At 32.8% G+C, this 22969-nt stretch overlaps 1 protein-coding gene across 1 annotated transcript; it reads right to left on the reverse strand.

Annotated features, from left to right (window-relative positions):
• Nucleotides 1-1222: 1222 nt before the first annotated feature.
• LOC111702042 (myosin heavy chain, clone 203) lies at nucleotides 1223-15341 on the reverse strand. The gene is made up of 5 exons (XM_023473565.1): nucleotides 15277-15341; nucleotides 14513-14639; nucleotides 4937-5191; nucleotides 3438-3789; nucleotides 1223-1314 (listed from the first exon to the last, which is right to left on the reverse strand). The coding sequence occupies exons 1-5, from the start codon at nucleotides 15339-15341 to the stop codon at nucleotides 1223-1225; spliced, it is 891 nt and encodes a 296-aa protein (XP_023329333.1).
• Between the last annotated feature and the right edge of the window lie 7628 nt (nucleotides 15342-22969).

Below are 22969 nucleotides of genomic sequence, written 5' to 3' on the forward strand. Positions count from 1 at the left end.
ATCTTATGAGGATAAAAATGTAATAATGGTATTCTTAAACTCGATGAAATAATCTTGATGTATTCTTTAACTCAGGCCTGCGGCCTTCGTTAAAGAATACATCAAGATTATTTCATCTCGTTTAAGAATTTCCATTATTACATTTTTTTCCTCATAAGATTATCATATTAGCATGGGTTAAAAGAACACAAAGAATGAGACTAGGAAGATGACTGTAAGATTTCTTACATTTAAGGTTCCATTCAGCAATTCAGTAGTAAACTTTTTTCCCCTGGCCGTTGACTGCTCAAAATTAAAATAATTTTTACCTTTCTTTACCCTTCCCTACCCTTTGCATTAAAATAGCCATAAAAGTAAAAAAATTTACAGGTGATAGTGTCAAAAATTAGAGTGCCCAGGCAAAAGAACTAAAGGTTAGTACCTGAAGCAATGTCCTGTCCTTTTAAAGTGTTCATTCTTCAAAGCCTTGGTCTTAAATTTTGCCAGACATACAGGACACTTGGATCTCCTTTAACAAATAATTTCATGATTAAATTGCTTAATTGTCAGGCAAACAAGACACTTGGATCTCCTTTAACAAATGATTTCATGATTAAATTGATTAATTGTCAGGCAAACAAGACACTTGGATCTCCTTTAACAAATGATTTCTTAATTGTCAGGCAAACAAGACACTTGGATCTCCTTTAACAAATGATTTCATGATTAAATTGACTAATTGCCAGGCAAACAGTACACTTGGATCTCCTTTAACAAATAATTTCATGATTAAATTGATTAATTGTCAGGCAAACAAGACACTTGGATCTACTTTAACAAATGATTTCATGATTAAATTGATTAATTGCCAGGCAAACAGGACACTGAGATCTCCTTTAACAAATGATTTCATGATTAAATTGATTAATTGCCATACAAACAGGGCCCTGGGATCTACTTTAACAAATGATTTCATGATTAAATTGATAAATTGTCAGGCAAACAGGGCCCTGGGATCTACTTTATCAAATGATTTCATGATTAAATTGATTAATTGCCAGGCAAACAGGGCACTGGGATCTCCTTTAACAAATAATTTTATGATTAAATTGATTAATTGCCAGGCAAACAGGGCCCTGGGATCTACTTTAACAAATGAGTTCATGATTAAATTGATTAATTGCCATACAAACAGGGCCCTGGGATCTACTTTAACAGATGATTTCATGATTAAATTGATAAATTACCAGGCAAACAGGGCAATGAGATCTACTTTAACAAATGATTTCATGATTAAATTGATTAATTGCCAGGCAAACAGGGCACTGGGATCTCCTTTAACAAATAATTTCATGATTAAATTGATTAATTGCCAGACAAACAGGGCCCTGGGATCTACAAACAAATGATTTTATAATTAAATAGTTTCTTTGTCAGGCAAACAGGGATCTCCTTGAAATTGATTTAATGATTAATTGAATTAAATGGGTTTGGTGAGAGGTTATTTTTTAAGAGGGGAATCCAAGTCATTCCTCATATAGTTAATAGTATGAAACAAGAAACAGAAATAACGGGAATAGGATTGGTACATATGATCATGTCTGACAGCTATTCTTATTTTCTACTTTAAAAAAAATATTTCTTAAAATTGAAAAAAGAATTGGGGCCGGGGAGGATAATATATTTGACATCAACTGGCAGCCCCCCCCCCCTCTCATTTGTCTTTTTACCTCGAAATTGATCATTTAGAAATGATTAATTCATCAATTGATTGATTGAATGTTGATTGATTAATAGATTAATTGAATAAAATATTGTAAAAATTTGATTTTTTAACAGCTAACTTTTTAAACCACCTTTAATGGCCAGTTGCCACAGTCATCATGATACTTGGTATACTTGGAGAGTAGTTGGTATACTTGGTATACTTGGAGAGTAGTTAGTATACTTGGAGAGTAGAGGGTATACTTGGAGAGTAGTTGGTATACTTGGAGAGTAGTTGGTATACTTGGTATACTTGGAGAGTAGTTAGTATACTTGGAGGGTAGTTGGTATACTTGGAGAGTAGTTGGCATACTTGATATACTTGGTATACTTAGTATACTTGGTATACTTAGTATACTTGGTATATTTGGTATACTTGGTATACTTGGTATACTTGGTATACTTGGTTGGTATACTTGGTATACTTGGTTGGTATACTTGGTATACTTGGTATACTTGGTTGGTATACTTGGTATACTTGGTTGGTATACTTGGTATACATGGTATACTTTGCATACTTGGTATACTTTGCATACTTGGTACACTTGGTATACATGGTATACTTTGCATACTTGGTATACTTTGCATACTTGGTATACTTGGAGTTGGAGAGTTGTTGGTGTATTAAGAATTTTAGGGGCATTTAGCAACATCTTCCCGCACTCTATTGATTGAGTGATTGATTGATTGATTGATTGATTGATTGATTGATTGATGATTAAATCCTAATTCATTTAAAAATATGCCTGACCTGATCCTGCATTGATTCTGCTTCAGTATTTTCCCTGAATAATATTTAAATATTAGATTAATTATAGTTCAAATTTTACATCTCCCCCCCTCCCCCCATTTAAAGCGACTTTCGACGTCATAACAATCAACTCTCTAATGAAAGATCAACATGCCTGATCCACAACGATGCCCTAAACCATTGATCTTGGTAGCAAAGATTAAAATATCACCGTTTAAACAGAGAAACCGTTGGAAAATTGTCATTTGATGTTTATCGAACAGGTAACTCTGTGAATGGAGGTGAATACAAATTACGTCGACGGAAAGGGGAAAAGGGACGAAAATGGTTAAAGAATGTGAGGAAGAGGTTCCATAAGAATTATAGTTTTGTTTGAAAAAAACTTTAGTTCGGTCCCTTGACATGTTGATTCACACTAGACTTGTGGCATTAATCAACTGTTACATTAATTTCCGTCTTTTGGTGGATATTTTTAAAGTGAACTCAGCCCTGATTTCCCACGGAATGATGGTTGATCTTTAATCTATTTCTGCGAGAAAATAATTTATTAAAGGAGGAACAGTTTTGATTTTTACTGAAAAGTTTAAAGAAATATTCTATTTTGGCCATGTTTTCCAGACACTTCAGCTTGATTGGCAACTGCTTGGTTGATTGATTGATTGATTGATTTATTGATTGAATGACGTTTTTTTCTCTTATGCATCTAATAAAATGTTAGGAGCATCTTAAATATGATTGGCTAAGGTATACATTATACAAGTTTTGCTTATGGGTCAAGAACAAAAAGAAGTAACATATTATACAAGTTAACGTAGATTATCTTTAACTATTTTTATTTAAAACTTGGAAAATTCTGTAGTTCCGTTTCTAAAAATCTCTTGTCAGTTTAGTTTAAATTCTAAATTCCAAATGGAAAAGCAAAAATGCGGAAGGTCTCGTATACCTGACTTTACTTTTCCCTTTTCAGTTTCATTTTCTGCATCTGAAGAAACTTGTTGAAGCGAATCAGGGACATCAACATCATAGTCAGGATCTTCATTGAGGTCGTCCACCGTCTTATCAAGATCCCTCTGAAGGTCGTCCTCCGTCTTATCAAGATCCATCTGGAGGTCGTCCTTTGTCCTATCCAGATTCTTTTGGAGGTCTTCTTTAGTCTTATCCAGATCCTTGATGAGGTTGTCCTCCATTCTATCCAAATCCTTCTGGAAATTGTCCTTCGTTTTATCTAGATCCTTTTGAATGCCGTCTATCATCTTGTCCATATCCTCATGGAGATCAAACTCTGTATCTTTTATCTGTAAAAAAAAGGGTTACGAGAATAATGACAAAATCCCCAATATACTTTATTTTCTAGGCATAAAATAATTTTGTTGAGAACAAAAATAATATATTTTGCCAGAAAACATTTCATGAAAAGGTTGTTCTTTTGGCTAATTATTATCTCAACCAACCAACCAACCAACCAACCAACCAACCAACCAACCAACCAACCAACCAACCAACCAACCAACCAACCAACCAAACAACCAAGTGACCTACTCATTTCTTGCTTATAAGAAAAAATGGAGAAACTCACACTTTTCTTGTCAGAAAAGCCACATTATCTTCCGCACTTTTATCAGAATTATGTTTCAAGGGTCCGTTATAAATCTTTTCAAAGTTGAAGGTCATGTGAAATACAGCTTAAAATTACGCTTAAAATCCTATTAAGCAAAATATTAAATAATTGAGTTACCTCATAACTGCCCCGTAGTTCAGGTGCATCCAAATCTACTGAATATTAAAGTAAATAAAAAAATTAAACAATGTGTCCATATATGAGTTTAAAAACTAAAAACAGTTGCAAAACATTTTCTACAAAATAGAGAGAAGCGTTTAGAATTGCTTGGATTAACAAAAAGTATTCGCAATGATATGTCAACATTTTGGAAAAAAAACTTTTAAAATAAATTATTAGAAAAACGTTTGGTATTATAAATTTGAAAAACCAATACAGATTTTTTATACAAAAATTGGCATTTTTCTTTAAAACTTGGAGGCATTCTAATATATAATTTGTCATTAATCTCCAAAAGTTAAATTTGAGGATAAAAAAAATATTTTGTTAAATATTAAAGATGCATGGTCTTAGTCAGTTATTGTGTTATTAAAACAAAATATAAGGAAATGTTAATATACTTTATTATTAATTATATTCAATAAACAAACAAAACAAGATTTTTTAAACGTTGGCAAAGCTAAAGACATGAAAATGTAATTTATGGTTTTTCTTCTGAAATGATCAAGTAATTCCCTACCTAAAGAATCGTTTATATATTTTTCATTTGAGTTTGAGACAGTTACGGCTTGGGGTAGTGCACTAGAAGCTCTATACTCTAAAGAACCAACTGTTGATAAATTGGCACGTAAAGATTTTCTCGGTTGCACAACAATCGATTTTGCCGGCTTTTGAATTGTTGCTTTAGATTTAGGGATTTTTCGGAGCCTTTGATCTGGAACCAGTTTGTACTTTTTCTTATGCGGTGATTCAGCTGGAGACTGTTTTACAGGATTTGATATTTCTACAACTTTTTTCTGGTTGAGAGCAGCTTCAAGCTGATCTTTCAAGGTCGCGATGATCTCATCCTTCTCCTGTATTGTAGAGTTGATGATAGCTTGGAGTTTAGAGATTTCTTCATCCTTTTCCCTGGATCCATCCTTGTTCAAACCAGGTTACTAGAATACTTTAAGGGTATTCATATTTCCAGAACTCCATAACTTTTTTATTTTTAGTAGGGGGGAAATATTTTCAGAAGGGGAGGGGGAAATATTTTAAGAAGTGTGGAGGGGAATGATTTTAAAAAAAATATACCCCCTAGTAAATGTTTTTTAGTATGTTTCCTTTTTCGAATAACAAATTTATGTTATCCTAGATGTATTAATGGTATTATATGGAGTAGATGGAGATACAAATCCAGACAATACCTAAGCACGCTTTCTTTCTTCATAGCTGTTAGCTATTAAACAAACCCAGGGCTTACTTTTTTATTACTCTTAATGTTTTTTAATCTTAAAAAAAACTTAACTTACTAAATTTAAAGTTTAAACCAAACAAATACCATTTCCGTGGTTCTGCCGAGTTTCCCATCCCAAATTTGAGGCAAACCGGTTAAGAAATTCATGAGTTAGGTTCAGAAATACAAAAAAAACACAAAAAGAGATTACTACTTTGTAGATTATAGATGTCGCATCATTTGGCACTAATGGAGGCCCTGCAATTGCACGCTTTTTCCAAAATAATTACCTTTTCTCTATATATAATATTAAGCTCTCAGATCAAATATATACGTAAATTTATATATATGTTTGCTACAGTTTTACAAACGGATGGACTGAATTTGTTTAAGGGAACCCGGCCATAGGTACCCCAGAAGTTAAAAAGGCTTTAAAAAATTGGCATTTTTTCAAATTCCACGGATAACGCCGGGCACTTTCGCTAGTAGCATTTACAACCCCAAACCAGATTCAAGATTTGACAAGGAAGAATTTCCTGAGTAATGCTTGAAGGTTTTGAATCTGCGAAACTAGATCTGATTTCCGCCTCTTGGACAAAACCTAAATAGAAAATTCATTTCAAACCATTTGTATAGGAAGATAGAACCGGATGTGCAGGATTTAGAATTTTTAGGCTCCTTGGATCCACAAAAATGTGGATCAATATTAAAATTTTGCAACATCATAACAAAAAATTCTGGGTCTGTCCTCGAGAAAGTTTTGTACATGACCTACACTTTTCAACAAACTTAGTTAAATTCATATTGTAATAATTCACTGATAGGTTAAAACAATTGCTGGGCAGAGTGCTGAGGCTAAGACAGACTAGAGGGACCGGGCGCTGCGGCCACATGTCCAATTTTTAACATGTAACATATGAACTTCATGTACAAAATTGAAAATAGCGTTCTCTATGAAATTACCGGATTCGGATATGCAAAAGCTTTGGAATTTTAGGCTCCTTGAATTCCAAAAAAATCTGTTTCCAAATTATGCAACATTTGTATACAACTCCTCTCATTTATTTGTAGCCAAGACAGTTTTAAAAAAAAACTTGCAAAGAGAAAAAGTCAAAATTATATTCCTGGAGTAAGAAAAATTTGTAAATTTCAGAAATACTAGTATAGATTCCAATTTTAAAAGAACCGCATCAAAATAAATGATCGATCCTCAGAAAATACTACTCTAGATAGGAATTTGTCCAGGAGGAGAGGGCGAAACTTTTTTCTTTCCATGTGGTAGCACCCTACGGGGCCTGATAACACACTAGAAACCAATAATTTTACTCATCCAAGGGGGGCTCAGTCCCCATATCCCCCCTCCACTTGTGAGTGCCTCCGTCTTCAATGATCAAACCTACAAGTTTGTAATTTTCCCTTAACAGTGCCGAGAGACCTATGATATTGCCAGTACGGTGGCCGGTTACCGTGGTTTAGGAAAATTTAAGAATTGCTCGCAAATCGCTCCGAAACAGTCTGACCCCTTTTTTCTTTCATGAATCGTGAAATATTTTTCTGAGAGAGGGCATTCCCCCCAATACTTGAGCGTGATTACTTAAAATACAAATGGACACATTTTTAATAATATCATCTATACTATATAATTCTTCATGTTTTAGTATTTACCGTTTTCTTTGTGTCCTTTGAAACAGTGGATGGACTGGTTTCCCTTTTTTCTCTCATGCTGATATTAACACGTAAATAATGAATTCTAATTAATCGGAATCCAACAACATTGAAAGAAGAATTCGTTGTTTATTTACTTTAAAGTTTAAAATAAATTTGTATAATCAGCTGTTAATTCACAGCGAGTGTACGAATAAATATTTGGGCCCTGGAGTTGCCTTGTTTAAATATCCTTAAAATTGAAGGAATCTTAGAATAAAACTCCTATTTAGAGTATAAAAGAACTGAGATTTTTTTGAGTTAGAATTAGTTATATGTTTTTTATGATTTAGGGAGTTTTTAGGGTCTCTTTAACTACAGGGTGAAGAGAGAAAAAAATGTCGATCTACAGGGTGTCCCACAAGGCGCGGATCCAGGGGAGCCAAGGGGTCAAGATTATCTTTTAACCCCCCTTTTTCTGGAGACTATAACAAAAAAGTTGTCTGTGACGAGGGAGAGATGATTTTTATAAATCATTTTTTGTCAATTATATGTTAAAGTTTTTGTTTTAAGGATTGATTCATGTCAGAAAAATAATCTCAAGAAAGTGAAGAGGGTCAAGTCTTCCCATAAATAAACAATGGTGTACACAGAAATAAATCTAGGGGGGGCAAGATTTGCGCGAAGCGCAAAATTTTTTTTTGCCCCCCCCTAGGAGCTCCTAGGGGGGGGCAAAATTCGAACTGTAAAGTCATAACACTTGGCTTCTTGGATATCAGGCATAAGTATAAGATACTTAAAAGGCACACATACAGTCCAAATAATTACCTTCTAAGCACTACTTTATCTCTCCTTCAAACAAAACTAGCAGAAAAAAACCTCATGCCCCCCCTGACTACGCCTCTGTTTCGAGCTAAATTACCAACTATAAAAGATTATTCGTCATACAATTGTTAATTTGTAAAACATTTCCTAAAAGCCGGTCTAAGCCGGCATTTCGAGAAACTTCAGTTTTCAAATTAAATCCAGAGCACTGACAAAACACCAAACATATCCCAACAAATTAACAAAACCTTCAAATTAGAACATATCAATACAGAACAGCTATTCAACTACTAAACATATCAAAACAAAACATATCAAAATACATAACATATCAAAATATAAAAAGATATCAAAAACAAAACATATCAAATCAAAACGTATCATACTTTACTGCAGATTTTACTTTTGTACATGACCACTTTTCAACAATTTTCAATTAAATTAGTATTTATTAAGGGTTAGGTTAGGTTAAGACACTTTCTGGGCCGAGCGCTGCGGCCACGGGTTAGGTTAAGTTTTGACACTTTCTTTTATTTAGGGTTAGGTTAGGCTAAGACACTTTCTGGGCCGAGCGCTTTGGCTAGGACAGGCTAGGGGGCCGAGCGCTGCGGCCACGGGTTAGATTAAGTTATGACACTTTCTGGGCCGAGCGCTGCGGTTAGGATTCAATCTCGATCTACAAATGTCATCCCCCCTTAATCATGCTTTTAATTAAGCGCGGCAGTGAAGTCTTCCCCACCTCGCACACTCGAAGGTTGGAGTTCAGCGTCTGCCAATTATTTTTACTTTTAAATGAAAAACTAACATTTCATAAAATATATGAGTTGAAAAAATATTTAGACTAACTTTTTCTCATAAATGTTCTAATTTGTAAATAAAAATCTGGTAATTTCAATTTTGCATAAGGTAATAATTACCTATTTAAAGAATAAGTTGGCAGGTTTTGAACTTTTGATTGCATGGTTTTTTTAAATGAATTGCATTAACAATGCACATGCTTCAAGTGTTTGATATGTTTTATGTAAGGATTTTTATGATTTTTTTGCTGTGATTATCTAATAAATTTAGGGTTTGATATATTTCGTATTTTGTTTGTTTTGTTTTTGATATGTTTTGTTTTTGATATGTTTTGTATTTGATATGTTTTGTATTTGATATGTTTTGTATTTATTTACTTTTTTATCAATCGACAATGTCACAATTTGTCCATTTTATGATTATTTCTCAAATTTTTTCTTGTACCTTAATCTTATTTTAAATATATTTTTCGCGGGGTTTCATTTAAATTGATTGGTAATTATGGTCAGATGACTACTAGTCAGCCTTCAGGTAGATTAATATAGATTTTAAACTTCTATTTTTATCTTAATACCGGTTTTTTAGGGGGGTGCACAAAAAAATGCACCCACTTTGGCTAAACCTCCACTACGCGCCTGTATATAGAAGACTGATAATCACGCAACCTCTTGCATGTTTTAAGTAGGCTCTAAAATTGCAATAAGAAAGTAATTTATCATTGTAAAAGTTCACAAGGTTGTAAAAGTGCTTCGCGACCACCTTTCTTCATAGAGCTGATTAATGTAATTTTTTCAATTTACTGTTTTTGATTTTTCCTCCTCATAATGTTCATAATGTTCATAATGTTCATAATGTTCATAATGTTCATAATGTTCATAATGTTCATAATGTTTACAAACGATATGAATCAAACAATTACACATCAATTATTTTAAATTTCCAGATTTAAGGTAAATTATCTGAATTGCAAGAAAATTATAATTCTTTTAAAATTTCTTTTTAGAGACCTTACCGGCCAAAAAGACAGCATTTTAAGTTAGGGGGGCAATGATGCAAGTGTTTCGGCAAAAATTTGCACCAATTATTTCAACCGTTTTTAAAATGCAAAATTATATTTATAAAAGGAAGAAGATATGGATATACAGGGTGAGTAAAAAATAATTATCGATGTTTTGGACAACATTTTCCAAATATTTGATTTTTTCGTATTTTAGGCATAACAAAAAATGAAATGTGATAAAAACAAAATCAAAAATATTTTTGGAAACATTGGATAAAAAAATCCGTGAAGCCAATTCTTTCTGAAAAAATTTTTTTATTTTTTTGGCAAATGTTCATTCTATTGTTTTCCAAATTTCATAAAAATTCATCAAAAATTTAATGAGATATAACAAAAAATGTTTCTAGGACAATTATTTTCATCTTTGAAGTATTAAGGTTATTTTAATAAAATTTACTGCAGATTTCCACTCAAACATTTTTGCGGATTTTTTTTATATCGAATCTCATTCAATTCTCAAATATAACAATTTTTAATGATTTTTTATGAAATTTTGAAATGCAGAAGAGTAAACGTTTTCCCAACAATTTTTCAAAAAAAAGATTTATTCAAAAAAGATTTGGTTTCGCGGAATTTTATTTCAATGTTCCAAAAATATTTTTGAATTTTTTTATCACATTTTCCTTTTTTCATGTCGTAAATCCGAACGAAACAAAAATTTTGAAAATATTGTCCAAAACATCCGTGTATTTTTTANCATGACCTATAATTTATGTTATTTTTTAGGAAATAAAGATTTTGTTATCGAATTTCTGAGACGGGGTTACTCTGTTGTGTGTATTTGTGCGGCCTATCGGGAAAGAATTGTCCGGGGAAAATAAACATCCCCCACCAGAATCCTAACTAACTGGCCTATTATCCTGATTTGTCTAGCGTGTTGCTGTTTTCCGTCAACAATAGCTTAGTTAAAGTCTTCAACTAAAGGAAAAGAGGATCACTATGAGACGTGGCTTTTGAGTTATCAATTAATCTAAAATAGGAATTTTTTTCATTTCCGAACTTTTGTTTTTTCCCCAGGCTGAAATTCCATATTCTATAAATGATCGAAATAAAGAGATGTAAATGGTTAGTTTAATATTACTAGGAAGAATATTTTTTACATTCGACAAAGCAAAAAATGCACTGGATGCTTTGTTTTTAACCGCCTTAAGATGATGGTTCCAGTTAAAAATTTCGTCTAGAACTTTTAATAAATTTTACTTTCTTCAAACATAAAATTTAACTCTTTTGTGTTTTGGAAATTTGAAATTATTAGGTTATGAACTGAAGCGATGCATAAAGAAAATTATCACAAATTTTTCTTCGTATATTCATAAATTCAGTAAAAATAACTCTTTAAAAGTTTCTTGTATAGAGTACATTAAAAAAGACCATTATGAAAAATGAATATAGTACAGGGTGTCCCAAAAAACCCTCTTTACTAGGTATGAGAGCTTTTACCCCCAGTTCGATTTTTCCAGTTTAGAACAGATCATATACTTCGCAACATTTTGATCAATAGACACCAACTATAAGGTTTGTAGAACCATATTATTAATGAAGTAAAAAAGTTTGAAGTCTGCCCTTTTGGCTTGTTTGATATTATTGATATCAAGATTAGATGAAAAGTAAAAAAAAATCTTATTTTTGCTTTCACATCTATGTTTTGAAATGTTATCTATATAACAAAACTCTTCGCTGTTATATAATATATTTATTTATATATTTGTTATAGCAGTATCCAGCCAAACGACTTTACCGATTTGGCTGAATTTTTTTGAGGGAACTATGACCTCGGGTGTATTTTGAGGGAACTATGGATACCTCGGGGGTATTTTGAGGGAACTATGGATACCTCGGGGGTATTTTGAGGGAACTATGGATACCTCGGGGGTGACATATGTAGAATAACTATGACTATGAATAATAATATAAACCTGGGCAGCGCCGGGCACTCCAGCTAATATAGAGTATAACAGAAAACAAAAATATAAACAGGTCTAAAAAATTTATTTAGAACATTTTTTCTGGTCTTGCTGGTGTTATTATTATTATTATTTATTAAAAATGTCCTTCGTTGTTTACGATGAATTTAGTTACAAAGATATAGGGATTAGAAAAACAGAGTTTGTGTCAAAGACTTAGTTCCTTTCTTTGGTTAGTAGTTCAACGTGCATGGTCAGCTATCTCTCTCTATTTCTCTCACTATCTATCTCTCTATCTTTAAATATGAATAGTAGTTAAAATATTATTTCCTATTAACTAAATAGTTCCTTTAGAATTCAGAAACCATTCATCTTTACAATCTTTAAACTCACAGCAGGGTACATATAGAAACTATGGGTTCATCTACCCCCCACCCCTTGAATTTCATTTGCCCCCCCCCCCTTTCATATTCGGTCCAATATAATCTGGTTTAAGACCACACAACAATAATTACTAATCAAATAGAACACTGATTTATTTACCCGTTTTGTATATTATGTGAGTATCTTGTATACCTAACATCTAACAAAAGTTCATTATAGTTTGAAATTACTGTAAAAAATATACACTGTAAAAATCAATAAATTACTGTAAAATTAAATGTTTATTGTAAACTGTAAAAATGTACATTGTACACTGTAAAAATGTACATTGTGCACTGTAAAAATGTACACTGTACACTGCAAAAATGTACACTTTACTGTAAAAATGTACAGTTGAATTGTATCTAGGTCACGTGTTTGTAAAATATCGATTAGTCGGTCAAACACCTTTTCTATCAAGGGTTAAAAGTATTTTGCTGGCAAACCGTCAACTTTCAATAGAGCTATGATAGAAGAATTGAATAGGAAAAAAGAACGGAATAGAATGAAATAAGAAATATATTTTATGATAGAACAGTGAACACCCATGACCCCAAGAACGGTTTGTGGCCGGTCAAAATTGAATAAAGCATCGGTTAAAAAAATAATTTTTTGAATTTTAAGATCATAAAATAGAACAGAATGGAATGAATGGAATGAAATAGAATAGAATAGAATAGCATAGAATATTTAGGCAGACTATTAGTCTACTAGATGCATTTATTTTGTTTTTAAAGTTTTGAGTTTGCCACACAGCTTGTGGTGCAATCAATTAAATAAGCCAATTAAAGACCTCATTCAAGGCAGGAGACTAAATATAAAGCTGGGATATTTGAAGAGTTTCAAGTCGTCTTTACAATCTTATCCTGTGTGGGTAAACCTGTATATGAAATATGTCGTTTTAACTGTTATGTTTTGTATTATCTTAAAGAATTCTTCACTGAAAACTTTAAAAAACATGTTTTTTCAGAGAAGTGTGTTTAGCTGACATGGATTTGTAGAAAATGTCCTACTCCAATAAATGCTTTTAGATCAGTACCAATCCAGGTACAACTAAATCTCTAACTCCAGGTTCTCCAATCACGGGCAGCCGTAGTACATTTGAATTTCCGAGGCGGGTCAACCTTTCCGTTCCCAGTTCGTACTGTACCTAACTCTATTGACAGGACTAGCCGGTGCAGCAAGGTTGACACAGTCAGACTTTATGCTTCATATAGGTTGAATTTACTTTTACTGAAGGGGCAGACTCTATCTGCATTCTCAGGTATCTGTCTTACAAGATACAACTCAAAATCTAGAACTCAAGGTTCATCACATATACCATTGTCAATATCAATCCAGATATGACTCAGTCTGTATTCTCAGGTATCTGTCTTACAGGATACAACTCAATCTAGAACTCAAGGTTCCACATGAATACCATTGTCAATATCAATCCAAATATGACTCAGTCTGTTTTCTCAGGTATTTGTCTTACAAGATACAACTCAATCTAGAACTCAAGGTTCCACATGAATATCATTGTCAATATCAATCCAGATACAACTCAGTCTGTATTCTCAGGTATCTCTCTTACAAGATACAACTCAATCTAGAATTCAAGGTTCCACATGAATATCATTGTCAATATCAATCCAAATACGACTCAGTCTGTATTCTCAGGTATCTGTCTTACAGGATACAACTCATCTAGAACTCAAGGTTCAACATGAATACCATTGTCAATATCAATTCGGATACGACTAGGTCTGTATTCTCAGGTATTTGTCTTACAAGATACAACTCATTTTAATTCCCAATCTATATCTATCTTTCAAGAAAGTGATTCAGGACACCTCTTGTTTGCTAATCAAGAAACAATTACTCTCACACCATAATCCAAGCAGAGTATTATTCCAACTGACATTTATTTTGAATTCTATGATACAGGTAATGAACGTAATTACAAGCTTAACGTCGTTATCTATAATCTCAGTTAGTTTAATCTCAATACAATATTTACGTAGTTCTAGTATGGTTTAATCGCAATACAGGTGTGACATAGTTAGTTAGGTTACAATGTACAGCGTAATTTATCTAGGTGTGTTCAGGTTCATAAATACGAGGATTGCCACGAAATTTATAACAGATTACCTTTATGCGCAAAATGTTTTCAAATATATTCTCCGTTTTCCCCGTATTCCCTGTATTCCCTGTATTCCCTGTGTTCCCTGTATTCCCTGTATTCCTTGGATTCCTTGTATTCCCTGTGTTCCCTGTATTCCCTGTAGTCACTGTATTCCCTGTATTCCCTGTATTCCCTGTAGTCACTGTATTCCCTGTATTCCCTGTATTCCCTGTATTCCCTGTATTCCCTGTATTCCCAGTATACCCTGGATTCCCTGGATTCCCTGTATTCCCTGTATTCACTGTACTCCCTGCATTCCCTGTATTCCCTGTATTCCCTGCATTCCCTGTATTCCCTGGATTCCATGGATTCCCTGTATTCCCTGTATTCCCTAGATTTAGTAAATTTTTGTTTTTGACTTTTTCCGTTCTAAATGTTTTTGAAGATGTGTAGATATTAGGTATCTGAAGCTAATCAAGCATACCCAAAATCTGTACTTTCTAATTTCCTCTTGCTTTCTAACTGTTAACATTGCTAGCTAGCTAGCTGTTTATCTGTCTAGCTTTCCATCTTTTTATTTACTAGCTGTCCAGCTGTCTAACTGCGTAGCTAGCTACCTTAATGTCTATGTTGTGTAGATATTAGTTAGCAAGCAATCTAATTTTGTGTATATCGATTTTCAATGTAAATCTACTTTTTGTCAAACTTTCTATATGTTTGTTTAGCTGTCCATCTGTCAATCTTTATAGCTGGCACATCATCATCTGTCAATCTTTTCAGTTGTGTGTCTATTGAGTTGTTTAGAGATATGGACAGATTGACATTTATTTATCGAGATATCTAATACATATCTAAAATAAAACGAAATCTGAAATATAAAGGTCTTTAAAATTTAAAGATCTCTAAAATATAAAGATATCTAAAATATAAAGATCTCTAAAATATAAAGATCTCTAAAATATAAAGATCTCTAAAGTATAAACTCCTCTTCCCCATTCTCCTCCTCCCCCTCCTCTTCTTCCTTCTACTCTTCCTCCTCCTCCTGAATATTCCTAATATCATCAAATGTATCAAAGAACCGCTCATAATACATACAAGTCGTGACACTCCTCACGATTGATGGAACACCCCTTTTTAGGTACTTCTTGAACTCTTTGAACTTCTTGAACTTCTTGAACTTCTTGAACTTCTGAAACTCCTTGAACTCCTTAAACTCCTTGAACTCTTTTTACTCCTTGAACTTTTTGAACTTCTTAAACTCCTTGAACTTCTTGAACTCCTTGAACTCCTTGAACTCCTTGAACTCCTTGAACTCCTTGAAATTCGTGAACTCCTTGAAATTCGTGAACTCCTTGAACTTCTTGAACTTCTTGAACTTCTTTAACTCCTTGAACTTCTTGAACTCCTTGAACTCCTTGAACTCCTTGAACTTCTTGAACTTCTTGAACTTCTTGAACTTCTTGAACTTCTTGAACTCCTTGAACTCCTAGAGCTTCTTGAACTTCTTGAACTTCTTGAACTTCTTGAACTCCTTGACCTTCTTGAACTTCTTGAACTCCTTGAACTCCTAGAGCTTCTTGAACTTCTTGAACTACTTGAACTTCTTGAACTTCTTGAACTCCTTGAACTTCTTGAACTCCTTGAACTTCTTGAACTTCTTGAACTCCTTGAACTCCTAGAGCTCCTTGAACTTCTTGAACTCCTTAAACTCCTTGAACTCTTAAACCTCCTTGAACTCCTTGAACTCCTAGAACTCCTTGAATTCCTTGAACTCCTTGAAAACTTCTTGAACTCCTTGAAATCCTTGAAGTCCTTGAACTCCTAGAACTCCTTGGACTTATTATTTAATTCCTTGAACTCCTTGAACTCTTTGAAAACTCCTTGAACTCCTTGAAGTCCTTGAACTCCTTGAAGTCCTTGAACTCCTTGAACTCCTTGACCCAAAGTTTGAATTGTCTGCTTTTGACATTTAATTTTGCGCGCAAAATTGACTTGCTATTTAAATTCTTGTGCGGCAAAAAGGGAGAAAACTTGCTGCGTGCAAATGTAAATAGTTGTAAAATGGTTATAATTACCGAGCTATTGCCGGCCCTTGGTGAAAAACTGAACCAATAAACCAAATTGTTTTCATTCACAGTCTTATGCATCAATTCAGTCTAAAGTATAGTACAATCTTAGGTACAGGGTTACCCACAAAAGGACGAAACACCAGAGGCGACTGTACAGATTTTATAAACACTTTTTTCTGCCATTTTAAACGTTTTACTCTCTATGCAAAATTATTTAGTAAATTAAATTAAATTCTAAATTCAAGTCACAAGACTTTATTTAACCTCTAGTCTCCAGATCGTTATATTTAAAGAGTTTTCGGTCGCCCTTAAATGGAGTGACTGGCTATGTAAGGTAGTTGAACAGAGTATCCAGTGTTGTGAAAGCTTCTTTCGGATTCATTTGAGACATATTAAACTTTTTAAAGATCTTAAAAGTCGTCTTTGATATTTGAATTTATTTGTGACATTTAGTCTTCTATCATACTTTAACATGTATGATTCTTGAAACAATCACATTATTCTTCTAGCCCTGGCATTTCCAAAAAGTGGTCTGCGTTTTTTGTGCTTTCAATATTACCGGAGATATAAAGAGTTTAGTTCAGATTTCAATTTTGTTAAATAAAAGCAAAATTGTCGAAATCTGAACGAAATTCTTCATATCTCGGGCAATACTTAAAGCACAAAAAATGCAGACCACATTTTGGAAATGGCAGGACCAGGGGAATTTTGTGATTATTATCTCTAGAAATTTACTTTTAAAATTAGGTTGACAAATAAATGCAGCAAATTATATCAAAAATCAAGACGATATTCAAGTCGTCATGCAGACTGTCATGTTTCGTGGGACACCCTGTATGTCTCAAATGAATCCGAAAGAAGTTGTCCACAACACTGCATACTAAGTTCAGCTACCTTACATAGCCAGTCACTCCCTTTAAAGTTTCATGCTTTGTGGGTAGTAAAGCATATATATACAAATTGTACGTACAATGTGGGCATAAAAATATATCATGAATTTGTACCATCCATCATAGACTTTAATCTGAATAGTCATATTAAAAAATACCTAAAAGTACTTTTACATAGTATACATTCTGCAATAAAGGTTTTATTTTAAAGGTTATTGTTGTGATTCACATAGGAATTGCAAAAAAAGTGGAAATGTCACTAAAAGTTTTGAAAAATATTCACGATGGTTGACGACTTGACAAACTTGACAACAATTTGTGTATAAGCATAATAGGCATTTAAGACGCTTCGCGCCCTATTTCCTATTAATAACTTTTAGCTTTCAAATTTTGATTGTGAAAGTCGCCATTTTTATTCGTTCTCAAATTTTAGCGGAATTTCTGTTTAAACTGGTGTATTATCCGGGTTAAAGAAATTGAGTAGATATTTGACACAATATTTCCTATGCCTTCGCAACCTGAGCCCGCGATTTAAAAAATTTGGGAAAATACGGCTTGGAAGTTGGGTCTAAGCTGTCGATGGGCCTTAATTACGGCTTGAGCTTTCGGCTTCAAGCTGCATCTTAATTCCACAGAGTTGAGTTCAAAAAACCGGTTTAATATTCTACTTGGATGGATTTTCATGGTAGGAATTGGCGCATTCTGGGTTTTTATGAAAACAAGACTCACCATTGAGCCTTTCTCCACTAAAATAACCAAGGTCGGTTTTATTTTCATTGGGCCTAACTCCTAGTAAGTAGAGCCGAAGATCTTGCAGCTGTCAATCACGTGACACAAGCTGTCGTCAGAGTTGGGTTGAAGATTGGGTCTTAAAGTCGGGTTTAAGGAATTACAACTCGAGCCGAAGTTTTAAAATGGTGGGCTCTGGTGTTTAAACCTTTGATAAATCAAATCTAGATTATTAGATGTAATAGAATTAATAATTGTGGACTTGTTAGTCGAATATAATCGAAGGTCGTTCGAACTTAAAGGGAGTGTTCGCGAAAAATGAAAGGGGGTATAGGCTTAATGCGATAAAAAAGCGCTTTTGATCGCTGAAAATCTTACTTCTATCTGTTGCGTCTATAAGGAGAAAATTGTTAAAGACGTCTCATACCGAATAACATGGCGTCCATACAAATTGAGAAAATTGCAACATAGGACTTAGACCGTAAAAAAGTCAATTAATTTCAAACAAATCGTTCAGATATTACAACCTGTAGTCATCGATTATCTTTCGCCACATTTTTATATATTTGATATTTCATACTAGTTTTGATTTTGTTTTTTAAATTAATATTTAGCTTACAACTTGTTTTCGAACATTCCTGGAAAATATGAAAATGTCGTCTTCATTACCAAAAATCCTCGAAACAGGAATAAATTTTTTTATAAGTAACTCTCAGATCATAACAATTAAAACATATTATGAAAAATCAACTATATATAAATGTGGCGAAAGATAATCGATGACTATAGGTTGTAATAACTGAATGATTTGTTTGAAAATTAAATTGATTTTTTCACGGTCTAAGTCGTATGTTGCAATTTTCTCAATTTGTATGGTCGCCATGCTATTCGGTATGAGACGTCTTTAACAATTTTCTCCTTATAGACGCAACAGCTAGAAGTAAGATTAGATTTTTTATAGCATTAAGCCTATTCCCCCTTTCATTTTTCGCGAACACTCCCTTTAAATGTACAGTCTCTTTGGGAATTCTTTTTATTCAACGGCCGCGGCGGCGGCACATAAGACAATGTTTAATCTGTAAAAATCTTAATGAATTGTTAAATATTGGAACCTTGGGTTGGTTGTTTGGTTGGAGATAGAATTAGAGCAATAAAAAACCCAATATCTGTATATATATATATACGCTATCTGCCGTATCTACACACACTAGCCTGCACTAAAACCTACCTTGATTACCCGTCTACCATCCAAGCAATGATTTGTTACTGCCCCCCCCCCCCCCCATCCCTTCTCTACTCCTACAGTAACCATTGATTGTCCTTTTCATTCCTTTTTTGCCCGTGTTTTCCCTTCTATTTTGTGTAATTTTTTTCCCATCAGATGCCCTTTCCTTTCCCTTGGTCAATTTTTTGTTTTCTTTGCCCCGTTGATGCTACAATAGCAATGTTTCGGCTTTCCCTCTTTTTTTTGCCAGTTCTTTCGCCCTTCTTTCATTTTTATTATGATTTTCCCCTCCATACTCCACAGCTGATTTTTTTTGGCAGTCTTTTAGTTTTCCGTTTCCGTTCTTTCCCTTTTTCTACTCTTCTCTTTAGTACTTTTATGATTCTCTGTTGTGAAAGTTGAGCTCTGTATTTTTATGAGTCCCAAATTAGTTATTTTAGCAGGATATTAAGAAAATCGATTCCGATTCAGGGCGAGAAAATTATTAATTGCTCTGCACTTTATGAAGACGAAAAGCCCCCACCCTCTCTACAAAAAAAGAAGAAGAAATCTTTACAACAAAAAAGTTCATGTTTCGTTTTTCTGTAATTTCACTGCCTATAACAGCAAGATTACTTTTTTAACACTTTCCTGTTTTTCCGTATTCTTGGAATCTCAAAAATCGTTCAATGATCGGCAAAAACGACCTCTCCCGACCGGATGCCACATATGACATCTCCTGCAGTTACGGTTACGGTATGGTAACAAGTAAAAGATTATGAATGCCTGGATTTTTACAAACAAAAATATGAATTTTAATGTTTTCAAAACTAAATTTTAAAACATAAAAAAGAAACACTTTAGCTTAAAGACTCTCTCTATATTCATTATTCATGTTTGCAAGCTCAAACTGTTATTGCCTGACAAAATGCCTTATATAAGAAAATTAAAGCATACTAAAATAAGTTCACTTTTAGAAATTACTACAGATAAATTTGGTTTGTTTGTATCTCATGAACGTCAGCTGAACCGATCAGGCTTACTTTTTTTGTGGCAACTCTTATATTCTGGTAGGATGAATAAGCAAATTATTAAATGGATGAATGGGCAAGTTAATACAGGATGAATGCAATGATTGAAGCAAAGTGTATGAATAGTCAAGTTGATGCAGGATGAATGTGAATGATTAAAGTAAAGTGGATGAATAGGCAAGTTGATGCAGGATGAATGTGAATGATTAAAGTAAAGTGGATGAATAGGTAAGTTGATGCAGGATGAATGTGAATGATTAAAGTATAGTGAGTGAATAGGTAAGTTGATGCAGGATGAATGTGAATGATTAAAGTAAAGTGGGTGAATAGGTAAGTTGATGCAGGATGAATGTGAATGATTAAAGTATAGTGGGTGAATAGGTAAGTTTATGCAGGATGAATGTGAATGATAAAAGTAAAGTGGATGAATAGGTAAGTTGATGCAGGATGAATGTGAATGATTAAAGTATAGTAGGTAAGTTGATGCAGGATGAATGTGAATGATTAAAGTATAGTGGGTGAATAGGTAAGTTGATGCAGGATGAATGTGAATGATTAAAGTAAAGTGGGTGAATAGGTGTATAAATGTGTAGGAAAAGTACTCTTTAATGGACTCTAAAATATGAATCAGTAAAATTATGTAAAATGTGGATAGATTATCAGAGCATGATTAGGATGTAGGATAAATGGGTAGATTATTGAAGATTGAATAGGTAAAGGGATGTTGGATGAATAGGTAGATTCTTGAAGAATAAAAAGGTGAATTATTAAAGAATGAATAGGTGAATTATTAAAGATTAAATAGGTGTATTATTAAAGATTGAACTGGTAAATTATTTAAAATGATCTTGTGAATTTTCGAGGAATAAATAAATGAACTATTAAGGAATGAATAGTTAAATTATAAAAAAATGAATTGGTGAATTATTAGAGAATGAAGAGGTGAATTATTAAAGAATTAATAGGTGAATTATTAAAGATTAAATAGGTGAATTATTGAAGAACGAATAGGTGAATTATTGAAGAATGAATAGGTGAATTATTGAAGAATGAATAGCTGAATTATTAAAGAATGAATCGGTGAATTATCAAAGAATGAATAGTTGAATTATTGAAGAATTAATAGGTAAATTATTGAAGAAAAAATAGGTAAATTATTAAAATGATCTTGTGAATTTTCGAGGAATAATTAAATGAATTATTAAGGAATGAATTGGTAAATTATCAAAGAATGAACTGGTGAATTGTTAAAGAATGAATAGAATTATTGAAGAACGAATAGGTAAATTAGTGAAGAATGAATAGGTGAATTATTGAAGAATGAATTGCTGAATTATTAAATAATGAATAGGTGAATTATTAAAGAATGAATAGTTGAATTGTTGAAGAATTAATAGGGAAACTATTAAAGATTAAATAGGTGAATTATTAAAGAATAAATATGTGAATTATTGAAGAATGAATAGGTGTATTATTAAAGAATGAATAGGTGTATTATTACAGATTAAAAAGGTGTATTATTAAAGAACGAATAGGTGAATTATCAAAGGTTAAACAAGTGATTTATTTAAGATTGAATAGGTGAATTATTGAAGAATGGATAGGTGTATTATTAAAGATTATAAAGGTGTATTATTAAAGAATAAATAGGTGTACTATTAAAAATTAAAATGGTGTATTATTGAAGAATGAATAGGTGAATTATCAAAGATTGAATTGGTGTATTATTAAAGAATGAATAGGTGAATTATTGAAAAATGAATAGTTGTATTATTAAAGAAGGAATAGGTAAATTATTAAAAACTAAATAGGTGAATTATTGAAGAATGAGTAGGTGAATTTCTAAAGAATGAATAGGTGAATTACTAAAGAATGAATAGGTGTATTATTAAAAAATGAGTAGGTGAATTGTTAAAGAATGAATAGGTGAGTAATTAAAGAAAGAATGGGTGGAATTCATGAATAATGAATAATGAATGATAAATGATATATGATGAATGAATGAATGAATGAATGATGAACGATGAATGTTGAATAAATAAATGAATGATTGACAGATTTGCCAAGTTGAAGAAGCAGACTGATTGTCTGATAAATAGATAGACAGCGAGATAAAGTTATTGTTATTGAAGACCCCCTTCTCCACCCTGGTCTGACCAGGGCGAGATACGTTTGGTTTCTACGATTTGAATTCAATTGCGTTTTGGTTTAGAATTTAGCAATCTTTACCTTCCTAGCTTTTTCATTTAGAACGCATCCACCGACACGAAAGTAAAGAAGAAGGAAAGCCAAACAGTTTTTTGATAAATTAAATTGTGATCGAAAGGCACAGCTTGTAGGCACGTTAAACTACAGTAAATTACATTTAAGGTTGAAATCTTATATGTTTTTAGTCGTAACTTCTTTAATTGAAGAACTATTGAGAACAACGAACCTATTTTGAATTTCTGATATGTAACAAATAAATTTGCTTCACTCATACCTGTGCGTAAAATCAAAGCTAGAGGAGCTACGAGGTCTCAAATGTGTACCGGTAATTTCACATTTTATGAATTTTGATGATTATTGATTATGATGAAAAAAAATCATGAACCTGATGTACTTAAAAGGTTTTAAGAAAAAAATACATGTACTTAAATGATTTTAAGAAAAACTAATGGTGCAGTAAACACAATTTTCTAAAAAATAACAAAATAACATTAACATTCACAAAGATTTCTGGGAAAAAATCCACGTTGGCGTAAAAACAATTACAACAGATGCTTCATGAATATGTCTTCAGTGTAAAGTGTTCTTGA

Source organism: Eurytemora carolleeae, unplaced genomic scaffold, assembly GCF_000591075.1.
Source record: "Eurytemora carolleeae unplaced genomic scaffold, Eaff_2.0 scaffold478, whole genome shotgun sequence".
NCBI classification, from domain to species: domain Eukaryota; kingdom Metazoa; phylum Arthropoda; class Copepoda; order Calanoida; family Temoridae; genus Eurytemora; species Eurytemora carolleeae.

Bases quoted from the DNA above. Each gene is read 5' to 3' on its own strand.
- LOC111702042 (XM_023473565.1), bottom strand. From the start codon at position 15,341: ATGTATTATGAGCGGTTCTTTGATACATTTGATGATATTAGGAATATT. The intron at 14,640-15,276 runs GTAGAAGGAAGA...TACTAAATCTAG, and splicing joins ATTCAGGAGGAGGAGGAAGA to GGAATACAGGGAATACAGGG. The intron at 3,790-4,936 runs GCAAAATCGATT...TTTTTTTTACAG, and splicing joins AAGCAACAATTCAAAAGCCG to ATAAAAGATACAGAGTTTGA.